The 21,328-nt window shown below is 35.4% G+C and overlaps 1 protein-coding gene across 3 annotated transcripts in view; it reads right to left on the reverse strand.

Moving 5' to 3' along the window:
* Positions 1–5,260: 5,260 nt before the first annotated feature.
* The window catches only part of CSNKA2IP (casein kinase 2 subunit alpha' interacting protein), a 128,507-nt gene continuing 112,439 nt past the window's right edge, over positions 5,261–21,328 (reverse strand). For all 3 annotated transcript variants that reach the window (XM_033211576.1, XM_033211574.1, XM_033211575.1), the window contains one exon: positions 5,261–8,250. In XM_033211576.1, the coding sequence (XP_033067467.1) occupies positions 5,775–7,982 (2,208 nt within the window). In that variant the 5' untranslated portion in view covers positions 7,983–8,250 and the 3' untranslated portion in view covers positions 5,261–5,774. The remainder of the gene's footprint in view (positions 8,251–21,328) is intronic.

The raw sequence follows: 21,328 nt of genomic DNA on the forward strand, positions 1-21,328 counted from the left end.
TTAAACTAAAAATTGGTAAAATGATATAAAAGTTAATCAAATGAATTAATAATCATTTGTACATTTAAGTTGTAAATTCAACAGATTCGGAAAACTAAACTAAAAGTATATAAATATCACACTAAGATTTATATAGTGATACAAGGTTTTTTTGACTGTATTAATGTTTTTAACTACATAATTATTTGGTTAGGGGATATCCTGTGCATGGTATAATATTTAGCCACATCCCTGGCCTTCACCTAGTCATGACCTAGAATGTGGAGAACATCTATCTAGTTATAACAATCAAAAATATCTCCAGACACTACTAGATAATGCTGAAAGCAAAATCAACCCTGGTTAAGAACCACTCTTAATTACATATTGAAATGGAAAACTGTTTGATATATGGTGTAAAGTAAAATTTATTACTAAAATTGATTTTACCTTTTTTAACTTTTTAATGTAGCTACAAGAAATTTTTTAATTACATAAATTTGTATTGGGAAGCACTGTGGCAACCATAATTCCTCTCTGTTTTATACTCCAAAGCAGTGTTCCTCAAACTCTTAATGTGCATAAAACTTACCTAAAGATCTTATAAAAATTCAAATTAAAATTCAATACATTTGAGGTGGGGTGAGATTCTGTATGTATAAAGTCCTTGGTGATACTAATGCTCCTAACCCATGGATCAAATGTTGCACAGCATAACTCTTGGGAACTTTCCATATGTATCCAAATAGGACATAAAAACAAATGTCAATGCAACACTATTTGTCATAATAAAAAGATGTAAACACTGTTCACCCAAAAGTGAATATATAAACTGTAGTAAGTTCACACTACACAGTTACATAATACATATTTATATGTGTGTATACATATACATGACCAGTAAAAAATGAACATGAACTATATCATACCAGGATAAATCTCAAAACCATAATCCAGATCAAAAACCACGTATTTTAAAATGTTAAGTACATTATGATAAAACATATTCAAAGTTAAAAACTTGCAGAAGAATAGATTGTTGTGGACTCATAAATATTTACTAAATTTCTTCACCAAATATGATTCACAGCAAGTTCATAACAATGGTTACTTCTGGGGAGTGAAAGATATTGGGATCCTGGATGTTTATACATACTGGAGTTAGCACATGTATCAATAATGTTTTATTTCTTTAACACATGAAGTAAATAAAACCAGTGAGGTTTGGGAAACTCCACCTAGAAGCAGAAAAAATGTATGAAAAAATCAATGGTTTCGTGGGCCAGGCCCATGGCCCTACTGTTGTGTGCAGCCTTGGGATTTGGCACCCTGTGTCCCAGCCACTCTAGCCATAGCTAAAAGGGGCCAAGGTACAACTCAGGCCATAACTTCAGAGGGTGCAAGCCCCAAACCTTGGCAGCTTCCACATGGTGTTGAGCCTGTGTGTGCACACTTTTTCCTCCTAGGCCTTGGAGCCTGTGATGTGAGGGGCTACTGTGAAGGTCTCTGACATGTCCTGGAGACATTCTTCCCATTGTCTTGGTGATTAACTTTTGGCCCCTCTTTCCATGTGCAAATTTCTGCAGCCAGCTTGAATTTCTCCTCAGAAAATGAGATTATCTTTTCTATCACATAATCAGGCTGCAAACTTTCCAAACTTTTCTGCTCTGTTTCCTTTTAAAACTTAATGATTCTAACAGCATCCAAGTCACCTCTTGAATCCTTCACTGCTTAGAAATTTCTTCTTCCAGATACCCTAAAGCATCTCTCTAAAGTTCAAAGTTCCACAAATCTCTAGGGCAGGGGCAAAATCCCCCAAGTCTTTTTGCTAAAACATAACAAGATTCACCTTTACTCCAATTCCCAGCAAGTACCTCATCTCCATCTGAGAACACCTCGGCTTGGATTTCATTGTCCGTATCATTATCAGCATTTTAGTCAAAGCCATTCAACAAATCTCTAAGAAGTTCCAAACTTTCCCACACTTTCCTGTCTTCTTCTGAGCCCTCCAAACTGTTCCAACTTCCTCCTGTTATCCAGTTCCAAAGTCGCTTCCACGTTTTCAGGTATCTTTACAGCAGCACCCCACTCTACCAGTACTAGTTTACTGTGTTAGTCAGTTTTCACGCTGCTGATAAAGACATACCCAAGACTGGGTAATTTATAAAGAAAAAGAGGTTTAATGGACTCAGTTTCACATTGCTGGGGAAGCCTCACACTCATGGAGGAAGGTGAAAGGTACATCTTACATGGCAGCAGACAAGAGAGAATGAGAACCAAGAGAAAGGGGAAACCCCTTATAAAGCCATCAGATTGCTTGCGACTTATTCACTACCACGACAACAGTATGGGGGAAACCACTCCCATGATTCCATTATCTCCCACTGTGTCCCTCCCACAACACATGGGAATTTTAAGAGCTATAATTCAAGATGAGCTTTGGGTGGGGACACAGTCAAACCATATCACCCAGTAATAACCACTTTTTTCAACATTTTTGTATTTTACTTCCAGTCATTTCGTCTTTCTCATATATATGAAACAGATATTACACAAGTGCACACATAGACACACATCATTATAATGTTTTATAAAGTAAGATCATACATAAACTGTACTTGATCTATCTTACAATTTGGTATGTTCTACTTATATCATAAATGATATAGCCTCCTTGTGTTTCTCTGCTATCTCTTATCTAAAGCTTCTGTTCAAAACTTAGATACAGTAGTTTAGCTATCTCCTCTTAGTTTCATTTTCTTCTTCCATCACATGCTCAGGATCACTAGCCAGGCCCAAGAACTCTCATGAAATATCTTCCTAACATAGATAGTTCTACTTCTAAAATAAATATTGGTGCAATACTTACAGTAACAAATATTATTGCTAGGAAAATATCACCTGAACATATTATAGTCTATTTAAATACCTTTCTATAAATGAACAATTTCTCACAATTATAAGCAAACAGCAATGGTTACTTATAAGTCTACTTTGTCACAATAATTTCTTTAAATTCCAAGGAGGAAGACCATATGGAAAACAGTTAGGTATATTATAAAGGCTTTGATATTATTGTCAAATTGTTATCCACATGTTTTATAACATTTTACCTTAACTAGTATGATTGAATGTGAAAACTCATAGGATCTACTTTCTGTCTCTTAACTGTTATGTACTGTGTTCTCATATCCAGCCTTTTCTATTTAAGGCAAAAAGCATTATTAAGGTGCTATTAATTTTTTTCTATTCTATTTTAAATAATTTTTTAAAATGTTTGAATGTCATCATCAGTTTTTTCTTATCTTCATGTATAATTATCTTGATTGTGATGATGTTTTCATGGTTGTTGACATTTGTCCAAACTTATAAAATTGTATATTTTAAACATGTATGGTTTACTGCATGTCAATTATATCTCAGTAAGACTAGTAAGAAATAAAGTTTCTATAACTCTCAAAAAAGGGGGAAGAACTTCAATAGCATTAACTCAATATCAATATCAACACATACTTTAGGACATTTACTCTGTTCCCAAAGACTAGGCAAAGAAAAGAAAAAACAAGTAAAATATGCTGTACAAAGTTTTCAGTCTTAAGTGAAGAGAGATAAGAAATGGTTGCAAGATAGTGTGGTTAAGAGCAGTACAACGATTAAACACAGAATTTCCTGGCAAGAGGAAGGCCAACTAACCCCTTTGTAAGTGAATCAAGAAAAGGCTTCCCTTAAGATGTTAACACAAAACAGAGCCCTAGAGGATAAAAATGGATAAATGGAAAGATCTTTCTAGACAGCAAAATTGTTTATTTAAAATGTAGGATGTAAGAGAAGGCTCGACACATTCTATGCATTATAAAGAAACTAGCATGCCTGAAGCATTGGTAGGAGGCTGGAATAGAAGAGGAAATCCATTTTGAGAGGTTATCTTTGTTCAACCAGGAAAGGAATTTAGACTTTTCACAGAAAACAATGGGCAGTGATTAAAGGATTATAAGCAGTACAGTGGCTGCTTATAACCACAGCCACACCACAGTTGTGCTATGACCACAACTAGCAGGATGGCAGCAGGGATGGATAAAAACGGGCTGGATTTTAGAAAATAATAAGGCCATAGAATTCATGAAGTTAGAGAGGGATAAGCAATGGGAAAAACATGCCACCATGGTGACAAATTTATGTCTCAGAAATATGTTCAAAAGTCAACGTGTATGTTTACAAGTTGTATTAGAGTTCTCTAAAGGGACAGAACTAATAGGATAGATGAATATATGAAGGGAGTTTATTAAGAGAATTGTCTCACACAATCACAAGGTTAAGTCCCACAATAGGCTTTCTGCAAGCTGAGAAGCCAGGAAGCCAGTTGGAGTCTCAAACTCAAAAGTAGGGAAGCCAACAGTGCAGCCTTCAGTCTGTGGCCAAAGATCGGCAAATCCCTGATGTAAGTCCAAGATTCCAAAAGCTGAAGAACTTGGAGTCCGATGTTTGAGGGCAGCAAGCATCCAGCATGGGAGAAAGATGGAGACCAGAAGTCTCAGCAAGTCTGCTCTTTCCACCTTCTTCTGTCTGCTTTACTCCAGCCACATTGGCAGCTGATTAGGTGGTGTCCACACACATTGAGGGTGAGTATACCTCTCCTAGTCCACTGACTCCCTCACAGACATACCCAGGAACAATACTTTGCACTCCTCAATCCAATCAAGTTGACATTTAATATTAACCATCACACAAGTTATTTCCATATCTAAGTGATAAATGGCTATGACCACAACTGGCAGGGTGGCAATGAAGATGGGAAAAAAAAAAAAGAGCTGGATTCTAGAAGTAATAATGCCATAGAATTAACGAAGTTAGAGAGGAACAAGCAATGAGAAACACACCATGATATTATGGTGACAAATGACAGGGAATACAGGAGCTGAGAATTATAGATTCAAAGATGTAAACTCTAAGTGTAAAAATGATGAATTCTGGCTTGGCCATGTGGAGCTTGAGATGCCTGTACCATGCTCCAGTTGGAAATGTCCAATATGCAGTCCAGTGACCAGAAAAGATGTGGAGTGGAGAAGTGGGATTGTGAGTCATTAGTGTATGTAAGAGAGTATGTAAATTCTAGCCATTGGAAATGGAAATTAAAACTTAAGGTGAATAAGTAAGGCAACTTCCTCTCTTCCCACTACCAGTAGACCCAGTGGAACAAAAACATGTTTTATTAACTTGTTTTGTTTGTATAGATAGCCATGATGAACAGGTGACTTAAGAGCCCATAATTAAAATATCAACACAGTCAGCATTAAGTAGGATTATTTGTAACAGTAGTTATTCTTTCTTCATATTTATTAACTAAAGTTGAATAAATCATTGGACTTCAAAGTGCAGGATATTGACATAGAAGAATTTTCCCTACAAACGCATAATTGAAAGGATTTCTCTTTATAGATTTTCCTACCCATTGAACATGATCTGATTTTTCATTAAACATAGAGAAACAGATTAGCATAGATTGGCTTCTGAGGAAAAAGAATATTAATGAGCTAGATACATTTAAGACAGATGAAGTATTTCTGGTCTATGGCCAACTATGTTAAATTCAACAATAATTACAAAGTGGCTACTATAAGCCAGACATTCAGTCAAAAACATAGGATTCAGTTTTGGGCTTCTAGAAGATCATAGTCTATTATTTAACTATAAAATAGACCTTGGGATAATAGTTCCCTGGAACTCAAACACTAGTCTCAAAGAACTAAGCAATCAATGCCTTCAAACAGACTAAAAGTTAATTTAATCACAATTTCTCATTTTGTCCGGAAAAATTTGGACAGTATGTTTGCTCTCTTTCTCCATTTTACTGTATTGTTGTTCCTCACAGGCTTTGTTTTGAGAGATGATGACTGGCTTCGATTTGGTTTTCTGGGATGCAGCTGGTAATCTTTACTATATATAAACTCAAGCCAGGAGACCCCTGCAGGCAACCGATGGTAACTACGTACCTTAGGGAATACACGACGTGAGAGAGTGAGGGTGATACACTCTTTGGAAGGAGGGGGAGAAGAGGGTGAGATGGAAAAGGAAGAGGAGGAAGAAGATGAAGAGGAGGAGGCAGAGGAGGCAGAGGCAACAGAGTAGGAGGAGGAGGTGGTGGAGGAAGAGGAAGTGGAGGAGGAGGAGGGCGGGAGCAGGGATGGTGGCTGGGAATTTTTTTTTTTAACATAAAACAGCCAGTCAATAGCCTGGGGCTGTTGGCCTATAACTTTGTTTTCAGGGGCTACTGTCCCCCATTTTTGCTTCATATTAAGTCCCTGGATATCCCGTTCAGATGTGGGGAAAAACTGTGGTGTCTTCTCTACTCCTTCAAGGCTGTCTTCAGGGGCTTCATTGGGCTGGTTTTCTTTCATAGGGAATGGGAGACAAGATGAGAAAGTCTCTGGTAGAGAAAGGATAAGAACTAATTTCACTTCTATTTTGCCCTCAGAATTGGCCTCAGGTGTGGGTATGACCGAAAGTGTTGCACAATGAGGATTTTTCTTTCCTCTAAAATGGTTACACGGAGATTTTATGCAGGAAGCACAAGCTAAGCAAACCACATAATTTGATGACAGGCGAGGACCAGGATGAGGATTTGGCCTTCCCCTCATCCTTCGAAACAAAATCTGCCTGCAGAGATCCCTCTGTATTCTGGTCTTCGAGATAGAATTGACAATTTTATTTACAACATCATCAGGGACTGTTCCACCTTTAACAATGCAGGGCTGACTATACTTTAAAGTCCATGGAATTTCTTTATTTGATTCCGTCTTTGGAGAAATCTCAAAGGTGCTTTTACTCTGGAGTCTGAAACCTAATGTTGAAGCAGCTGTGTTCCGGGTGCAGTGTTTAGAGCTTGATAATAATTGACCTGAGACATTTGTTTTTGGATGGGGTGATGGCAGATGTGTGACTCTGTGTTTGTCATTTGGTGAAGTGGTATTCTGAAACTTGGAGTGACAGACGGGTGAACTGGGAGTCTGGAAGTTACAATCAAGCATAAACATTGACTGAGAATTGAGCTGAAACAATGGTAAAATCTCAGATGGGTGGACAAAATATGATGATGCTGATTGCCTTGCTTTTGAATGGGACAATGGTAAGCTTGCAACGGTGGGGTTAGAGTTCAATATAGGTATTTTCTGAAATCTAGAGTCAAGCAATGGCGAGGTAAGAGCCATTTGATTGGGTTTGAAAGAAGGTGATGTCCAAAATAAGTCACTTATTTGAAGTTTTGTGTTGAGTGATGGTGAACTCAAAGATCTTTGATTGTGCTGCAATAAAGATGTCCAAAGGCAGTCCAATGAGGATGTTTTCTGAGGTTTGGATTGAAGTAATGTCGAGCTAAGGGCTTTTTGTTTGGGTCTCAAGGAAGATGATGTCGAAATGATGTTTATGGAAGGTATTTCTTGATTTTGGAGGTGAAATAATGATGAATTTGAGACTCTTTGATGATACTTCACGGAAGGTGATTGCCAGCAAACATCTAGGCTTGGAGATGCTGTCTGAGGTTTAGAGAAGGGCAATTGTGAACTCAGGGTTGTTTGATTGAGCTCCCGTGATGACGTCATTTTGAGGTCAGATGAAGATGTTGTTTGAGCTTTGGAGTGCAACAAATGAGAGTTCAGAGCTCTTTGAGCAGGCCACAATGAACTTCTCCAGTGGAGGCCTAGTGAAGGTGTGTTCTGATGCTTGGCATGGGATAATGGTGAATTCAGAATCCTATCACAGAAGCTCTGTGAAATTTTGTTCTGAGATTTGGGAGATGGCAATACTGAGCATCTCCAGACCTTCCTATTGGAGCCCAGTGGAAGTTCTGCAAGGTGATTGCTATGGGATTGCACTTTGGCTACAGATTGATTATTGAATTGATTTAGTTTTTCACCTGTACGTTGATGTGTTAATGATTTGGCTGAGGACAGTTGGTAGAAATAGTCTAATGGCACAAAGTGTTGACCATAATATGCTAATGGCACCATCTTGTGTTGTGGTAGAGTCTTTTTAAAAGCAGTTGGCTTGTGGGATGTTTTAGTAACTGTTAGTCTTTTAGCTGGAATCCATGGAAAATGGATACTTTTACATAACAGTTGCTAGCTTATATCTTGTAATATTTCTGTTAATTCTCAAATATTATAGACTATTCCAAAATTGAAGTGCAGACGAGATTGAAAAAGATTGTCACCATTTGAGATTATCTTCAGTATTTTCTTTAGTTTCCTATACTTTTTTCTCCTGAGTAAATAATGCCTGTTAACAAAATAGTAAGGACAGGTCAGAAGAGGTCCTGATAGAAATATTAATTTTCTTAAGTACTCTCTTGAAGTGACTAGAGCACAAGTGTTATGTCAAATTCCAGCTACAATGCGTATTGCAGCCACTTAGTGTATCGCTATGCATATCTTTTGAATTAAACTTTCAAAACCCCAATTCACCATCTGTAAAATAGACAAATATGATATTTAACTTATTGAGCTAAAGAATAAATAAACATATATATATATATATTCTAACAGTGCCAAGATATTATAGGTGCTCAATAAAATGCAGTAGTTACCACTGGTGCTCTCTTAATTATTGCATTTGTAAAACAAACAAATAAAAGTCTGTGATAAGTTTTTTGTGTAAAAAAAAAAAACTCAGAGAAAAATAAAAAGGAAGCTTCAAATGTGTATTTTCAATTTAGATCCAGTTACCCATGACTATCATCTTTTAGTTTACTTCCAAAAGTCAATTGCATATTTTTAGTTCTTATTTGTCACCACTGCAGCATTGAAACTTTTGGCTATACCCTTTTAAAACTCCTGTTTCATTGCTATCCATTATTTCTCCACACTCTGATTCTCTACCCTTATCCTCTAATTTTTTTCCAGGTCTCCACTGAATTTTTTTCTTTTGCTCTTACCCCAATATAATTCTAAGAGTTATATTACCAGGTCTCTTTTCTTTTCAGTTTATTCCTAAGCAATCACATCGGTTATGTTCAGGATTTTTAAATGACATATAGAAGCTTCTTAAAAAGACAGAACCTTGTAGCTGGCCAAAAGTGATGTAAGTATCTATCACTCAAAAAGGAAACCTATGCTACTTCTTAAAGGTAATTCATAGGGTGTCATGCCACACAATTTTATTTTTCAGGGTCCAAGCTTTGTTCTTCAGGTTTTTGATCAAGGTACATGATACAAAAAAAAACCTAAAACTAAAGTGATCACAACAGATTCTGAAATCAATCAATTAAGTCCTTGGCCTGAGGCCCTTGAAGAATGAGAATTTCCATGACTCTTTCTATGTTTCCATGACTTACCAAACCAATTTCTGATGGACAAATTTATTTCTCTTATGTGCCAACTTATCCAATTAATTTGCTATCAACTGTATTATTGCTAGAAGTTTTTTTTTTATGTCAAGGTGATTTTTCACATAGGTACATTTTCTTTGCATTTATTTTTCAAATATATCTTATTAGTATCATAATTCACTTGTTTTTCAAGCCTTACATCATTCTTTGCGGAATTTTCCAAGTACTAACAACATTAGTTACATACCATTAACTTCTTAATTTTTTGTTTCTAGTTCTGGTTTATCTCTTGAGGTTCCAAATAGTATTTCCAAATAATCAAGCTTCCTTATCCAAAAGTTCCAAAGACAATTCAAACACAAAGCAATAAAAATTTAATAAAGTTATTTTTCTTTCCAGAGAAATATTTTTCTATATCTTCTGTCTCAGTTCCAAACACTTAGTCATTTAATTCAGATTCTTTGAAATCATCCCTGGCAACTTCACCCTTCCAAGCCATTTAGACACCAAGACCTCTTGATTTGATCACTTCCATATCTTAATTCACTGTTTTCTGTAGAATGCCACCATTACAGGCACATCTTATCTAGACTGTATAATTATAGTAACTTCTGTATATCTTTCCAACATGACCTCACTCTCTCTCTTCCCCTTCTTTCCTGTGAGACATATAAAAGCAAACTCTTACTGGTGAGACACTACTGCTGCTCACTCAGAGATTTTCGTTGCTTTGCATATGCCTGAGTGAGTAACAAACACTGAGGTTTCTCATGCTTGTTGGACCTGGCATGAGGGGAGAAAATGCACATATTACAATATACTACAGACTATTCTACCAAGTTTCTAGATGGCAAAATGAAATAACGTCATGGATTTGGAGCATGCAAAGATTTCTTAAACAGAGCATACAAAGTTGTAGCCATTAAGAGTTGATAAACTTAAGAACTCCCAATGACCAAAAGACATCATATTGGAAAGAATAAAGGCAAATCACAGAACGTAAAAAAATTTACAATACATATATATATGAAAAAACTCATCTCCATGATAATCTGCATATTACTACAAAAAAAAGGCAATGCTATTATAATGGGCAAAACACATGAACAACCACTTCACAAACAAGGATATCCAAATGGCTAACACATATATGAAAAAAAACCTCAGCTTCATTAAAATCAATGGAGTCCAGTCTGGGCAATGTGGCAAAATCCTGTCTCTACAAAAAAAAAAAAAAAATTGGCTGGACATATTAATTCGCACCTGTACTCTCAGCTACTCTGAGCCCAGGGAATCGAGGCTGCAGTGAGCCATGATAATGTCACTGCACCCCAGTTTGGGTGACAGAATTAGACACTGTCTCAAAAAATAAAAATAAAAAATCAGTAAAGTGCATATTTAAACAACAGGGAGATATTGCTACACATTATCAGAATGTGACTAACATAAAACTAGAAAAATCAATAATTGGTGAGTATAAAGATTAAATAAAATGCTCTGACACTGCTGGTGGCAATGTTAAGTTTGATATAACCCCTTTGGGGTTGTATCGTTCAATTAGTATTTTTTATTTTATTTTATTTTCGAGACAGAGTCTCACTCTGTCGCCCAGGCTGGAGTGCAGTGGTGCGATCTCGTCTCACTGCAAGCTCCGCCTCCCGGGTTCCCGCCATTCTCCTGCCTCAGCCTCCCCAGTAGCTGGGACTACAGGCACCGCCACCTCGCCCGGCTAAGTTTTTGTATTTTTAGTAGAGACGGGGTTTCACCGTGTTAGCCAGGATAGCCTCGATCTCCTGACCTCATGATCTGGCCGCCTCGGCCTCCCAAAGTGCTGGGATTACAGGCGTGAGTCACCACGCCTGATCTAAATTAGTATTTTTTTATACATTATAAAAAGTTTACATTCCAAACTGTAATCAACTGTCAATCAATAGCAGAATATATAAATAAATGGTAATATAGTTCTTCAGTAAATGCCAAACAACAATGAAAATTAACAGAATATAGAGCACTATACCACTACAAAATGTTTCTTTTTTTTTTTTCCCCCCCTTTTTGAGACGGAGTTTCACTCTTGTTGCCCACGCTGGAGTGCAATGGTGCAATCTTGGCTCACTGCAACCTCCCCCATCTGGGTTCAAGAAATTCTCCTGCCTCAGCCTCACAAGTAGGATTACAGGCATGCGCCACCACGCCCAGTTAATTATTTTTGTATTTAGTAGAGATGGGATTTCACCATGTTGGTCGGGCTGGTCTTGAACTGCTGACTTCAGGTGATCTACCTGCTTTGGCCTCCCAAAGTGCTGGGATTACAGGCGTGAGCCATTGTATCCAGCCTCAAAATGTTGAATAAAAAAGAATCATACACACAAAAAATACTTTCTAATTTTATAGTCAGGCTAATAATACACGAGGAGGTAGAGAGTTGGAGAGAATACACAGAAGGATCTTCTGGGGTACTGGTAATGTTCTGTTTCTTTATCTGGACGATGATTGTATGGATGAATTCACTTAGTGATAATTGAGCTTTAACACTTACAGTATGTGTATTTTTGTATGTTCCTTTACTTCAATAAAAAGTGCAAAAAATTATAATGATGCTAATTTTAAAAGACACATCCGAAACAAAATTGCACTGAAAGGTGAAACATTAAGGAGTAAACCAAGATATGGTACTCAGATGTGATGAAAACTTAACGAGAGAGAGTTGGAGAGTGAGGTGGGGGCGGGTAGTGAAGAATGTAATGTTTAAGTCCTACTATAATATAAAGAGGAATAATCAAATTCAAAACGAATAGAACTAACAAGAGTGTATTTGAGACAGAAACCAGAGAAAAATAGCATTTCTGAATGTGTCCCAGTTTCAGACTTAGCAAAATGACACTTTCATTTCAAAGGAAGTGTTTTGCTAGATGCATGTAAATATTACATACAGATAACTAAAAAATGGGAGAAACTTCAATGAGGCTATAAATATGGGAGAAAATAAATACCCCTATGAAAGAATTAACTGCAATAGTCCAAATTATTTTTATAATCGAGTTCCTTCAAACTTTGAATAGATATTTATAATGTTATATGAACATTTTCAGAGTACCATAAACATAGAAAATTCTCCATTTGTTCTGTGAAACTGCTATATGTCATTCAGACATTAAAACATGATAAAAATAGTTCAAAGTTTAAAAGGAATAGAGCAATTCACTTAGTCATTCGCAGAAATTCCCAAATAAAATAAAACACTAAATTTAACAGTATAATTAAATAGTTTATTGTGACCCAAGTTGATCTTATTTAAACAAAGCAATTATGTTATATTATTAGGAAGCACTGTATTTTGTCCTTTTCATAATTCAGAAATAAATCTTAATAGATATTTTAAACACCCATTTGATAAAATCCAACCTCCATTTCTCATAAAACTCTGTAAGCACCTAAGAAAAACTAGTTACTTAATGATAACAAACATGTGAAAGCAAAAGCAAACTTTCACATGGTAGTTAAATGTGAGCTAGTCCCACCACAAGTTGATAAAAGATAAGCATATTTACTATCACTACTACATTTAACATTGTTTAGGAAAATCTGGCCAATGTATTAAAGAAGGAAACAAAACAAAACAAAAATTAAAAATGAGACATAACCTTTGAAAAGGCAGAAATTAAATTCCCGCTACATGCATATTATATTATTAAAACCCTAATTTAGAATATCAAAAACTTAAGAGAATAACATATTAAAATTCAGGAAATGAAGTCATTGCTTGCTGAGTAAATACATATGGGTCACAAATTTTCTTCAATACCGATATTTAACAGGATTTGTGATAATCATAGATACTGCATATATAATTATCTCTAAAAATTCAATAAAAGCACAGACATCCTATTGCAAATATAAGAGAGTACTTGAAAGTTTTGTGGAGAAGAGATAAATGCCTAGTAATCCAGGAAAGGCCAACGTTTTCTCTATCTAGTTCTTTTGTATTTTTTACTTCTCTGTTAATGCACTGATGCTCCCTGCTACTTCATCCTACTTCCTTTTTCAAGGCATATTACTAATAAATAGAAAACTTGTCATTGGAAATTGCAATAACTCTTTTTCATTTTAATTTTCTGAAATAGTTTGTGTAGAATCGGCATTATTTCTTTCTTAAAGACTTGGTACGATCATCAATGAAGTCATCAGACTCTGAAATTTTTTTATGAGAAGCGTTTAAACTCAAATTCAACTTATTTAATAGAGATATGGGATTTTAGGTTTTCTATTTGATCTTGAGTGAGCTTTGGAAATTTGTGTATTTCAAGAAATACCTCTCTTTCATCTGAGTTGTCTCATTTATTGGCATAATAGTCTTCATTTTTTTGGTTATGCTTTTTAATATCAGTAGTATGTAGTGTCTGCAGTAACATCACCTCTCTTAATCCTGATATTTGTAATTGTGTCTTTTTTTTTTTTTTTTTTTTTTTTTTGAGATGGAGTCTCTGTCTGTCACCCAGGCTTGAGTGCAGTGGCTTGATCTTGGCTCACTGCTTCCTCCACCTCTCGGGTTCAAGCGATTCTCGTGCCTCAAGCACCCGATATGCCCATATAAAGACTTACAAAGTAAGTTCATTGCAGCTTTTGTTGAATAGTCAAAAATGGTAAATAATCTACTCAGTAGACAAATGAATCAACCAATTGTAATAGTTCCATGTAAGGGAATATACCTGCCACTAATTTAAGGAATCCCATCTGCAGTCAAGTGTCTGGGAGCAAAATGCTTACAAATCAATAACAATAAAGCTGATATAAAACAAAGTCCCACCAGTCCAACTCAGCTCATGTTTCAAAGTAAGACTTTCTTCACAGTACAGAGTATAATGAGGCAAATGCTTTGTTTTCTCAATAAACCATCAAAACAAAAATTTAGGTGGACCTTCCAAGTTCAAAAGAAATCTAATATATAGTCCTTCAGGGAACCCATACGATAAAAACACAAATAATATATAGATGCCTTAAATATCAGTGAAGATGCATTTAGTATTTATATAGGTTCAATACTCTTGTTGTATGTATAGATTTAATTTTCTAGCCACTTCTACTTCACTTAATCCTCAGAATATGCAATATAAAATTGTTTCTTTTTATTTTAGTCCAGAGTAACCTAGCATTGTTTGTTTTAAACTGTGACCATATCAACCCCTGCCTGCCAAACTCTCAACAACTAAAATACCATTAGGCCTATATTAATTGTTTTTGGTAACTCAAGAGATTTCAATTTAGAGATTTTCTTAGATTTATTTCTTAGTGCGCTAAGTTCAGAGATTGATCATTCTAAGAGAATAATCCTCTTTTGGGAACCAACTACATAAGCTTCTCTGGTTCACTTACACAGACGCCTTCAGAAGAAACCTCTGATCTGAGGCTTATCTTGTAGCTTGACATGAGTACTTGGCATAAGGGCCTGACATTTCTGCCTTGTCAGGCTCAGGTATTCAGCTCTCACTTTTATACAAATATAAACCAACAAGAATATCTCTCAGATTTATACTTCAAGACTACCTTCTCCAAACCTTTTCTCTATCATACAGGCACAAACATGCAAACTAATTGATACGTATTCCTGCTCATAAAAGAGCCTCTCACCAAGAGAAGTTTTATGAAAACTAAAACACCGCCTATTTCAATGATTGTTAGAGATAGAAATGTGAGCAAATTTAATGCTAAGCAATCTTGTAGGCTTATGTGCCTTTTTTATTCCCTGAAGAAAAGGAATCCTGAGAGGACTATGTTCTAATGCAGACAAAAACAAAAATAAACATAATTCCTAGGCTACTATTTCCAGAACTGAGCTCTACAATTCTCTATTCCAAAAAAGGGATTTGAGCAATTCTGCCATTTTCACCTGTAACTGAGTTGTCGACCAAATGTACAGACATGTTACTGTAGTGAACTTGAAGAAACTCCAACCATGAGCTCTGCAGGAATCCATCCAGAAACCAAACAGCATCACCTTGCAGCTGTATTCGAAAGATGTCTATATTCTCTACCCTCACCTTGACAAGCTCAATAACTATGGGCTTAGCATGTGGAGTGCTGAGTCAGCCTAACTTGTCCACGCTTTGAATATGTTCCACATATTGGATTTGTTTAACAAAACTACAGAATATTATGCTTTGTAAAAATCCATTGATTTTCATGCTTCTGTATAATTTTTTTTTGCTTTTAATTTCAGGAAAATTTTCTCAGAAATAACTTTAAAATATGAACCTTCCATAGATAAAGCATCATACCTACTCTCTTCCCTTTTGATAGGGGCACAGGATGCAGAGGAAACAAAAAAATCTAAACTGAGTTCAAAATATGAGAAAGATTGGAGATTAGGAGCAAGGGGTGGAAACCTGACATGGTATGAAACAGGGTAACTTGTTAGCAATTATTCTTTCCTCTCACAGTATCCCTCTGTTGTCACCACTTTTTAGAGAATATTCCAGAGCAGTTCATCCAGAAAAGGAATTTGGGGTCACAAAAGATAGTTGTCTAAAATCTTAACGGCACAGGAGAAGGAAGAATAGGAAATTCAATTCAAAAAATTATTGTAAAGCCAACTATTACAGGTAAAAAATTATAAAGATTATTAAGGCATTTGCAGTCCAAACTTAAGGAAGGGAATGAAAGACAGGCAAAGAGAAAACTAAACAGACCACAAGAAGCGAAATAAGAAAGAAAGCATTCTGGAAATTAAGAATAAATATAAATTCAGTAATTGAAGTAGAAAGTGGCAGAAAAAAGGAGAGAAGTGTAATATACAAAAAAATTCTAACTCACAGTTGGAAGGAAAAAGAGAAGGAGGAGGGGAAGAAGAACCAATGGAAGATACAATACAGAAACAACAAAAGAAACAAAGGTGAAAAAAATTTATAAACGTCTAGGGGATATTTTTAAGGAACAATAGATAGAATCAAATTGTAATTATTTCAAGGATGATAACTGAGGTTATTGAGTTCTTTGCTGACTTACTCAAGAGGACAGTTCATATGTAAAATTTATAATGAACTCATACAACTCAATAGCAGAAATAAAAACCCTGATTTTAAAATAGGCAAAAATCTTAATAGACATTTCTCCAAAAAAGACATAAAAATGGCCAATAGATACATAAAAATATAATCAACATCGTTAATCATCAAGAAAATGCAAATTAAAACCATTGTAATTTCACCTATAACTGAGATCATGTAATATTTGTCTTTTTTGCCTAGCTTATTTCACTTAGCATAATGTTCTCCAGGTTCACTCTATGCTGTCAAATATGACAGAATGTCCCCCCTGTTTTAGGACTGAATACATCAAAACATCACACTGCACACTACAAATATATACAATTATTTGTCAATTAAAATAAACTTCAATAAATAATAAATATTTTTCAGAAACTTTCTTCGATATGTCACCATATATCTGTTAAGATGGATATTATCAAAAAGTCAAAAGATTGTACAAACGTTGGTAAAGGTGGGAAGTAAAGTAATTTTTTTTACACTATTGGAAATGTAGATTGATACAGTCAGTATAAAAAACAATATGGAGATTTCTAAATAAATTAAAACTAGAGCTACAATACAACTGAGCTATCCCTCTTCTGGATATATACCCAGAGGAAATGAAATCACTATCTCATAAAGCTATCTACCTGCTTATGTTCATTGCAGCGTTATTTACAGTAGCAAAGCTATGAAAATGATCTACGTGTTGATGGAGGGATGAATGGATAAAGAAACTGTCCTCTATATATAAACAACATAATGCTTGTCAGTCCTTAAAAAAAAACAGATCTTGCTATTTGCCACGACAGGGGTGAGCCTGAAGGACATTATGCTGAGCAAAATAAGACAAACACAGAAAGAAAATTATTGTATCATCTCCTTTCTATGTAGAATGTTTTTTAAAAAAGGTCAACTATACAGAGATGGAGAACAAAGCAGTGGTTACCAGGAGGAGGCAGGAAGGGTGGAGATCAGAAAATATAAGTATATAGGATTAGCAAGTCTACAAATCTAATGTACAACATGAGAAATATAAGTAATGAAATTGTACTGTATGGAGGATTCATGTCAGATGATTAGATTTTAGTTGCTCTTGCCAAAAAAAGGTAACTATGTGAGATTACAGTCACGTTAATTTACTCACTATAGTAACTTTCTTATTATCTATATGTTTCCCATAGCATCATGTTATATACCTTAAATTTGCACAATAAAATTTATTCTTTAAAAAATAGTAGGCTGGGCCGGGCACGGGGGCTCAAGCCTGTAATCCCAGCACTTTGGGAGGCCGAGACGGGCGGATCACGAGGTCAGGAGATCGAGATCATCCTGGCTAACACGGTGAAACCCCGTCTCTACTAAAAATACAAAAAATTAGCCAAGTGTGGTGGCAGCGCCTGTAGTCCCAGCTACTCGGGAGGCTGAGGCAGGAAAACGGCGTGAACCCGGGAGGCGGAGCTTGCAGTGAGCCGAGATTGCGCCACTCACTCCAGTCTGGGCGACAGAGCGAGACTCCGCCTCAAAAAAAAAAAAAAAAAAAAAAATAGTAGGCTGGCTGTGGTGAATGACACCCATAATCCCAGCATTTTCGGAGGCTGAGGCAGGAGGATCACTTGAGGTCAGGAGTTCGAGAACAGCCTGGCCAACATGATGAAACCCTGTCTCTACTAAAAATACAAAACAGTTAGCCAGGTGTGGTCATGCATGCCTGTAGTCCCAGCTACTTGGGAGGCTGAGGCAGGAGAACTGCTTGAACCCAGGAGGTGGAGGTTGCAGTGAGCTGAAATCCTACCACTGCACTCCAGCCGGGACAACAGAGCAAGACTCTCTCTTTCTCTCTCTCTCTCTCTCTCTCTACACACACACACACATACATATATACATATACATATATGTGTGTGTGTGTAGATATAAAAAAAAACTTTTTTCCAAATATACCTTTTATCTCTTCACAATCGTGAAGATAAATCATGATTCATAATTCAAGTATTCTAATGATAAGTGTGATATTCATAGTAGAAGACATAGAAAATAAAAATGTATCATTAAGAAAACAAAAATCCCTCAGTTACTGCCTATGTATCATTCCAATGTTACTACATATCTGCATTTTTATACAAATATGAGATTGTACTAAGTTTTTCTTTATTGAATGAAATGAATGAATTTCTTTATTGAATGAATATTCACAATTGTGAAGAGAAAAAAAGGTATATTTGGAAAAAAGTTATCATTGGGGAAAGTGTGGTTGATTTCATTCGAGTAGAGACACACCTGGGTAGATTGTTTGATGGAAAAGTACCACACAGGACATGCGGAGTTGCAGGGGAAATAGCATGCATCACGGTCCAAATAACAGGAGGATTAGTTGAGCAAACACATGAAGTGGAAGATATGAAAACAAAGCACTGATAAAAGTTCAAGCATTAGAATAAAGAATTTTTTTTCGTTTTTCCTAAAACCTACAGAGAAAGAAAATGGATAGGAAAAAAGATACAGGGATTTTGAAGTGAAAAAGATTCAAGATTGTTTACAACAACTGATCTTGTAAATTAGTAGACAAGTTTATTTTCTGAGAGAAGGAATGTTAATAATCTGAAAGCACGTATTTTGGACACTTGTCATATTTAAAATCATGAGCATTCACAGAAAATAACATACTAGCATACATCTTAGTGAATCAAGGAAATGATCTTGTTACTATATATGTAAATAAAAGGAAAATGTTTGGTTTTGTCCATGCTTTGAAGAACTGAAATGAAAATAATTCAGGAAGTTAAAACAAAATAAGTTCACTAAATAAAAACAAAAACAGTTTATCTTTTTTCTAATGCATCCTGTATATTAAAAATAAGGAAAGAAGGGAGGCAGGGAGGGAGAGAAGGGAAGAAGGAGGAAGGAGAGAAGAGGAGAGGGAGAGAGAGGGCAAGCCCCAAAGAATATTCTGTTTTTTAGAACATTTTCAAGAAGTATAAAGTTTGTCAATGATTAAACGCTACCTAACAGTCAAAGGAGGAGAAAGACCACTATTGCAGAAACATCCAAAATCATAAATAGTATCATAATAGTTACACATCCAGCTCAGTTCTCACTCACCTATAAAGTCATGAATAATACCTTGTACATTAGAAACTATTTCATGTCATTTGATTTGCCAGGCAAAACCCCAGACTTGACACAATGACTTTAAATTTACAGATAGGCTGTATCTGTGTGTGAAAAGAGTCAGGAGGAGGGAAATCCTTAATAATGCTACACAAAAAATTTAGGTCCAGATAGGAGTTGCTCCTTAGCTCCATTCAGGAATTTCAGACTACAGCAATACGTATGACCTATCTGCCATGGACAGAAGGGATTCCCTATATACTTTAAAAGAAACTATGGGACATAGGTTTTCCAGGCTTGTCTCTTGATAGAGCACCCACAGGCAAACTAGGATCTAGGGGTTACCTAGGACAAATTGTTAATTGGTTTAGATAGAGATAGAGATAAAAGTATAAATACATAGTTACAGATACACAAATACACATAAAGATATAAATACAGACATTGACCAAAACAGACATTGACATAGACCTTCTGTTGCAAGACTTTCTGCCAATAAAGCATCTTTGTTCCTCTATGCATAGGAATCAAACATTTGTCAAGGTGTAGGATCCAGGATCTCAGGATCACAAATACAAAAGAAGGTTCAAATGTTGTGATGCTCAAAAAGACTGCTTCCATACTACCCAACTAACATTCTTCCTGTTCAAGTCCAATAATCTTCCAATAAATGTCCTCCACCAGGCACCTTATTGAGACACTGGTAAGTACTGGAAATGCAGACAACATACAATTGACCCTAGACCATATTTTAGGTATAAAGAAAATGATTTCAAATATTCTTAGGTATAAAGAAAATAGATTTCTTCTATGTTTTTGAAATTAATGTTTTAGAAATCAAATTAGCTATGCACTATTTTGGCCCATCTACTTAATTACGAAAATACCAAATACCTCTTCTAATGGACTTGTGTGGTAATATAAATTCTTAAAATAAAATTGTATATTTTTGTCCTATGAAACATAGAAATAGCTAACCACCTGGGTGATTCATAATTTAAGTATTCTGATGATAAGGGTAATATTCATAGTGGAAGACATAGAAAATAAAAACATATTATCGAGAAAGCAAAAATCACTCAGTTACTGCCTATGTATCCTTCCAATGTTACTATGTATCTGCATTTTTATACAAATATGAGATTGTACTACTAAGTTTTCCTTTATTGAATGAAATAATAGATATTTTCAGGTTATTAAATATATTCTTCTCAAATATTTTAATCAATGTCCATAGTCCATATTTTTCCATTATTTAAAAGCAAGGCTCTGAAGATTATTATCATAACCAATATTTTTGTACATTTTCCTTTCTTTGGACTGGTTTCTACAAACAGAATTATTTTCAAAAATTACACTTTTAAGAGTTGTACACATATTGCTAAATTTCCCTTCAGTAAATTGTTAAAACAACCAGACATTCCCATCAGTAACATATGAGTGACATTTAGCTCCCTTGCAAACACTTGCTCTAGAATATTTGTAACATTGATTTCTTTGTTCGCCTCTATCCCATGGCCTCTTGCTTTCATGTTCATAACTTGAATATCAGCTAAATTTGTCCATTTGTGTTTCTCTGCTGTTAACTCCTTGCTCATTTTTATTTATCCATGTTTCAATGGAAGTGTTTATCTCTTTGTTAATGAGTGTAAGTGCTCTTTATATATAATAATTTATAGCTTTAGTCACATATACTATAAGTATTTTCCCTTGATCATTTACCAAAATAATTCATCATGCCTGAGAAATTGGCTGATTCATCCAATGTGATAATTTTATCAAGATTTATATTTTTAAACAGCTTTTACTTGCGCTGTGTGTGAGAACATATACAGGAATTCTAATAAAGTTAATAGAGAAATCTACAAGATGCCAGATCCTATAAGTAAATAGAAAA

Source organism: Trachypithecus francoisi, unplaced genomic scaffold (genome assembly GCF_009764315.1).
Source record: "Trachypithecus francoisi isolate TF-2019V2 unplaced genomic scaffold, Tfra_2.0 Lachesis_group0, whole genome shotgun sequence".
NCBI classification, from domain to species: Eukaryota; Metazoa; Chordata; class Mammalia; order Primates; family Cercopithecidae; genus Trachypithecus; species Trachypithecus francoisi.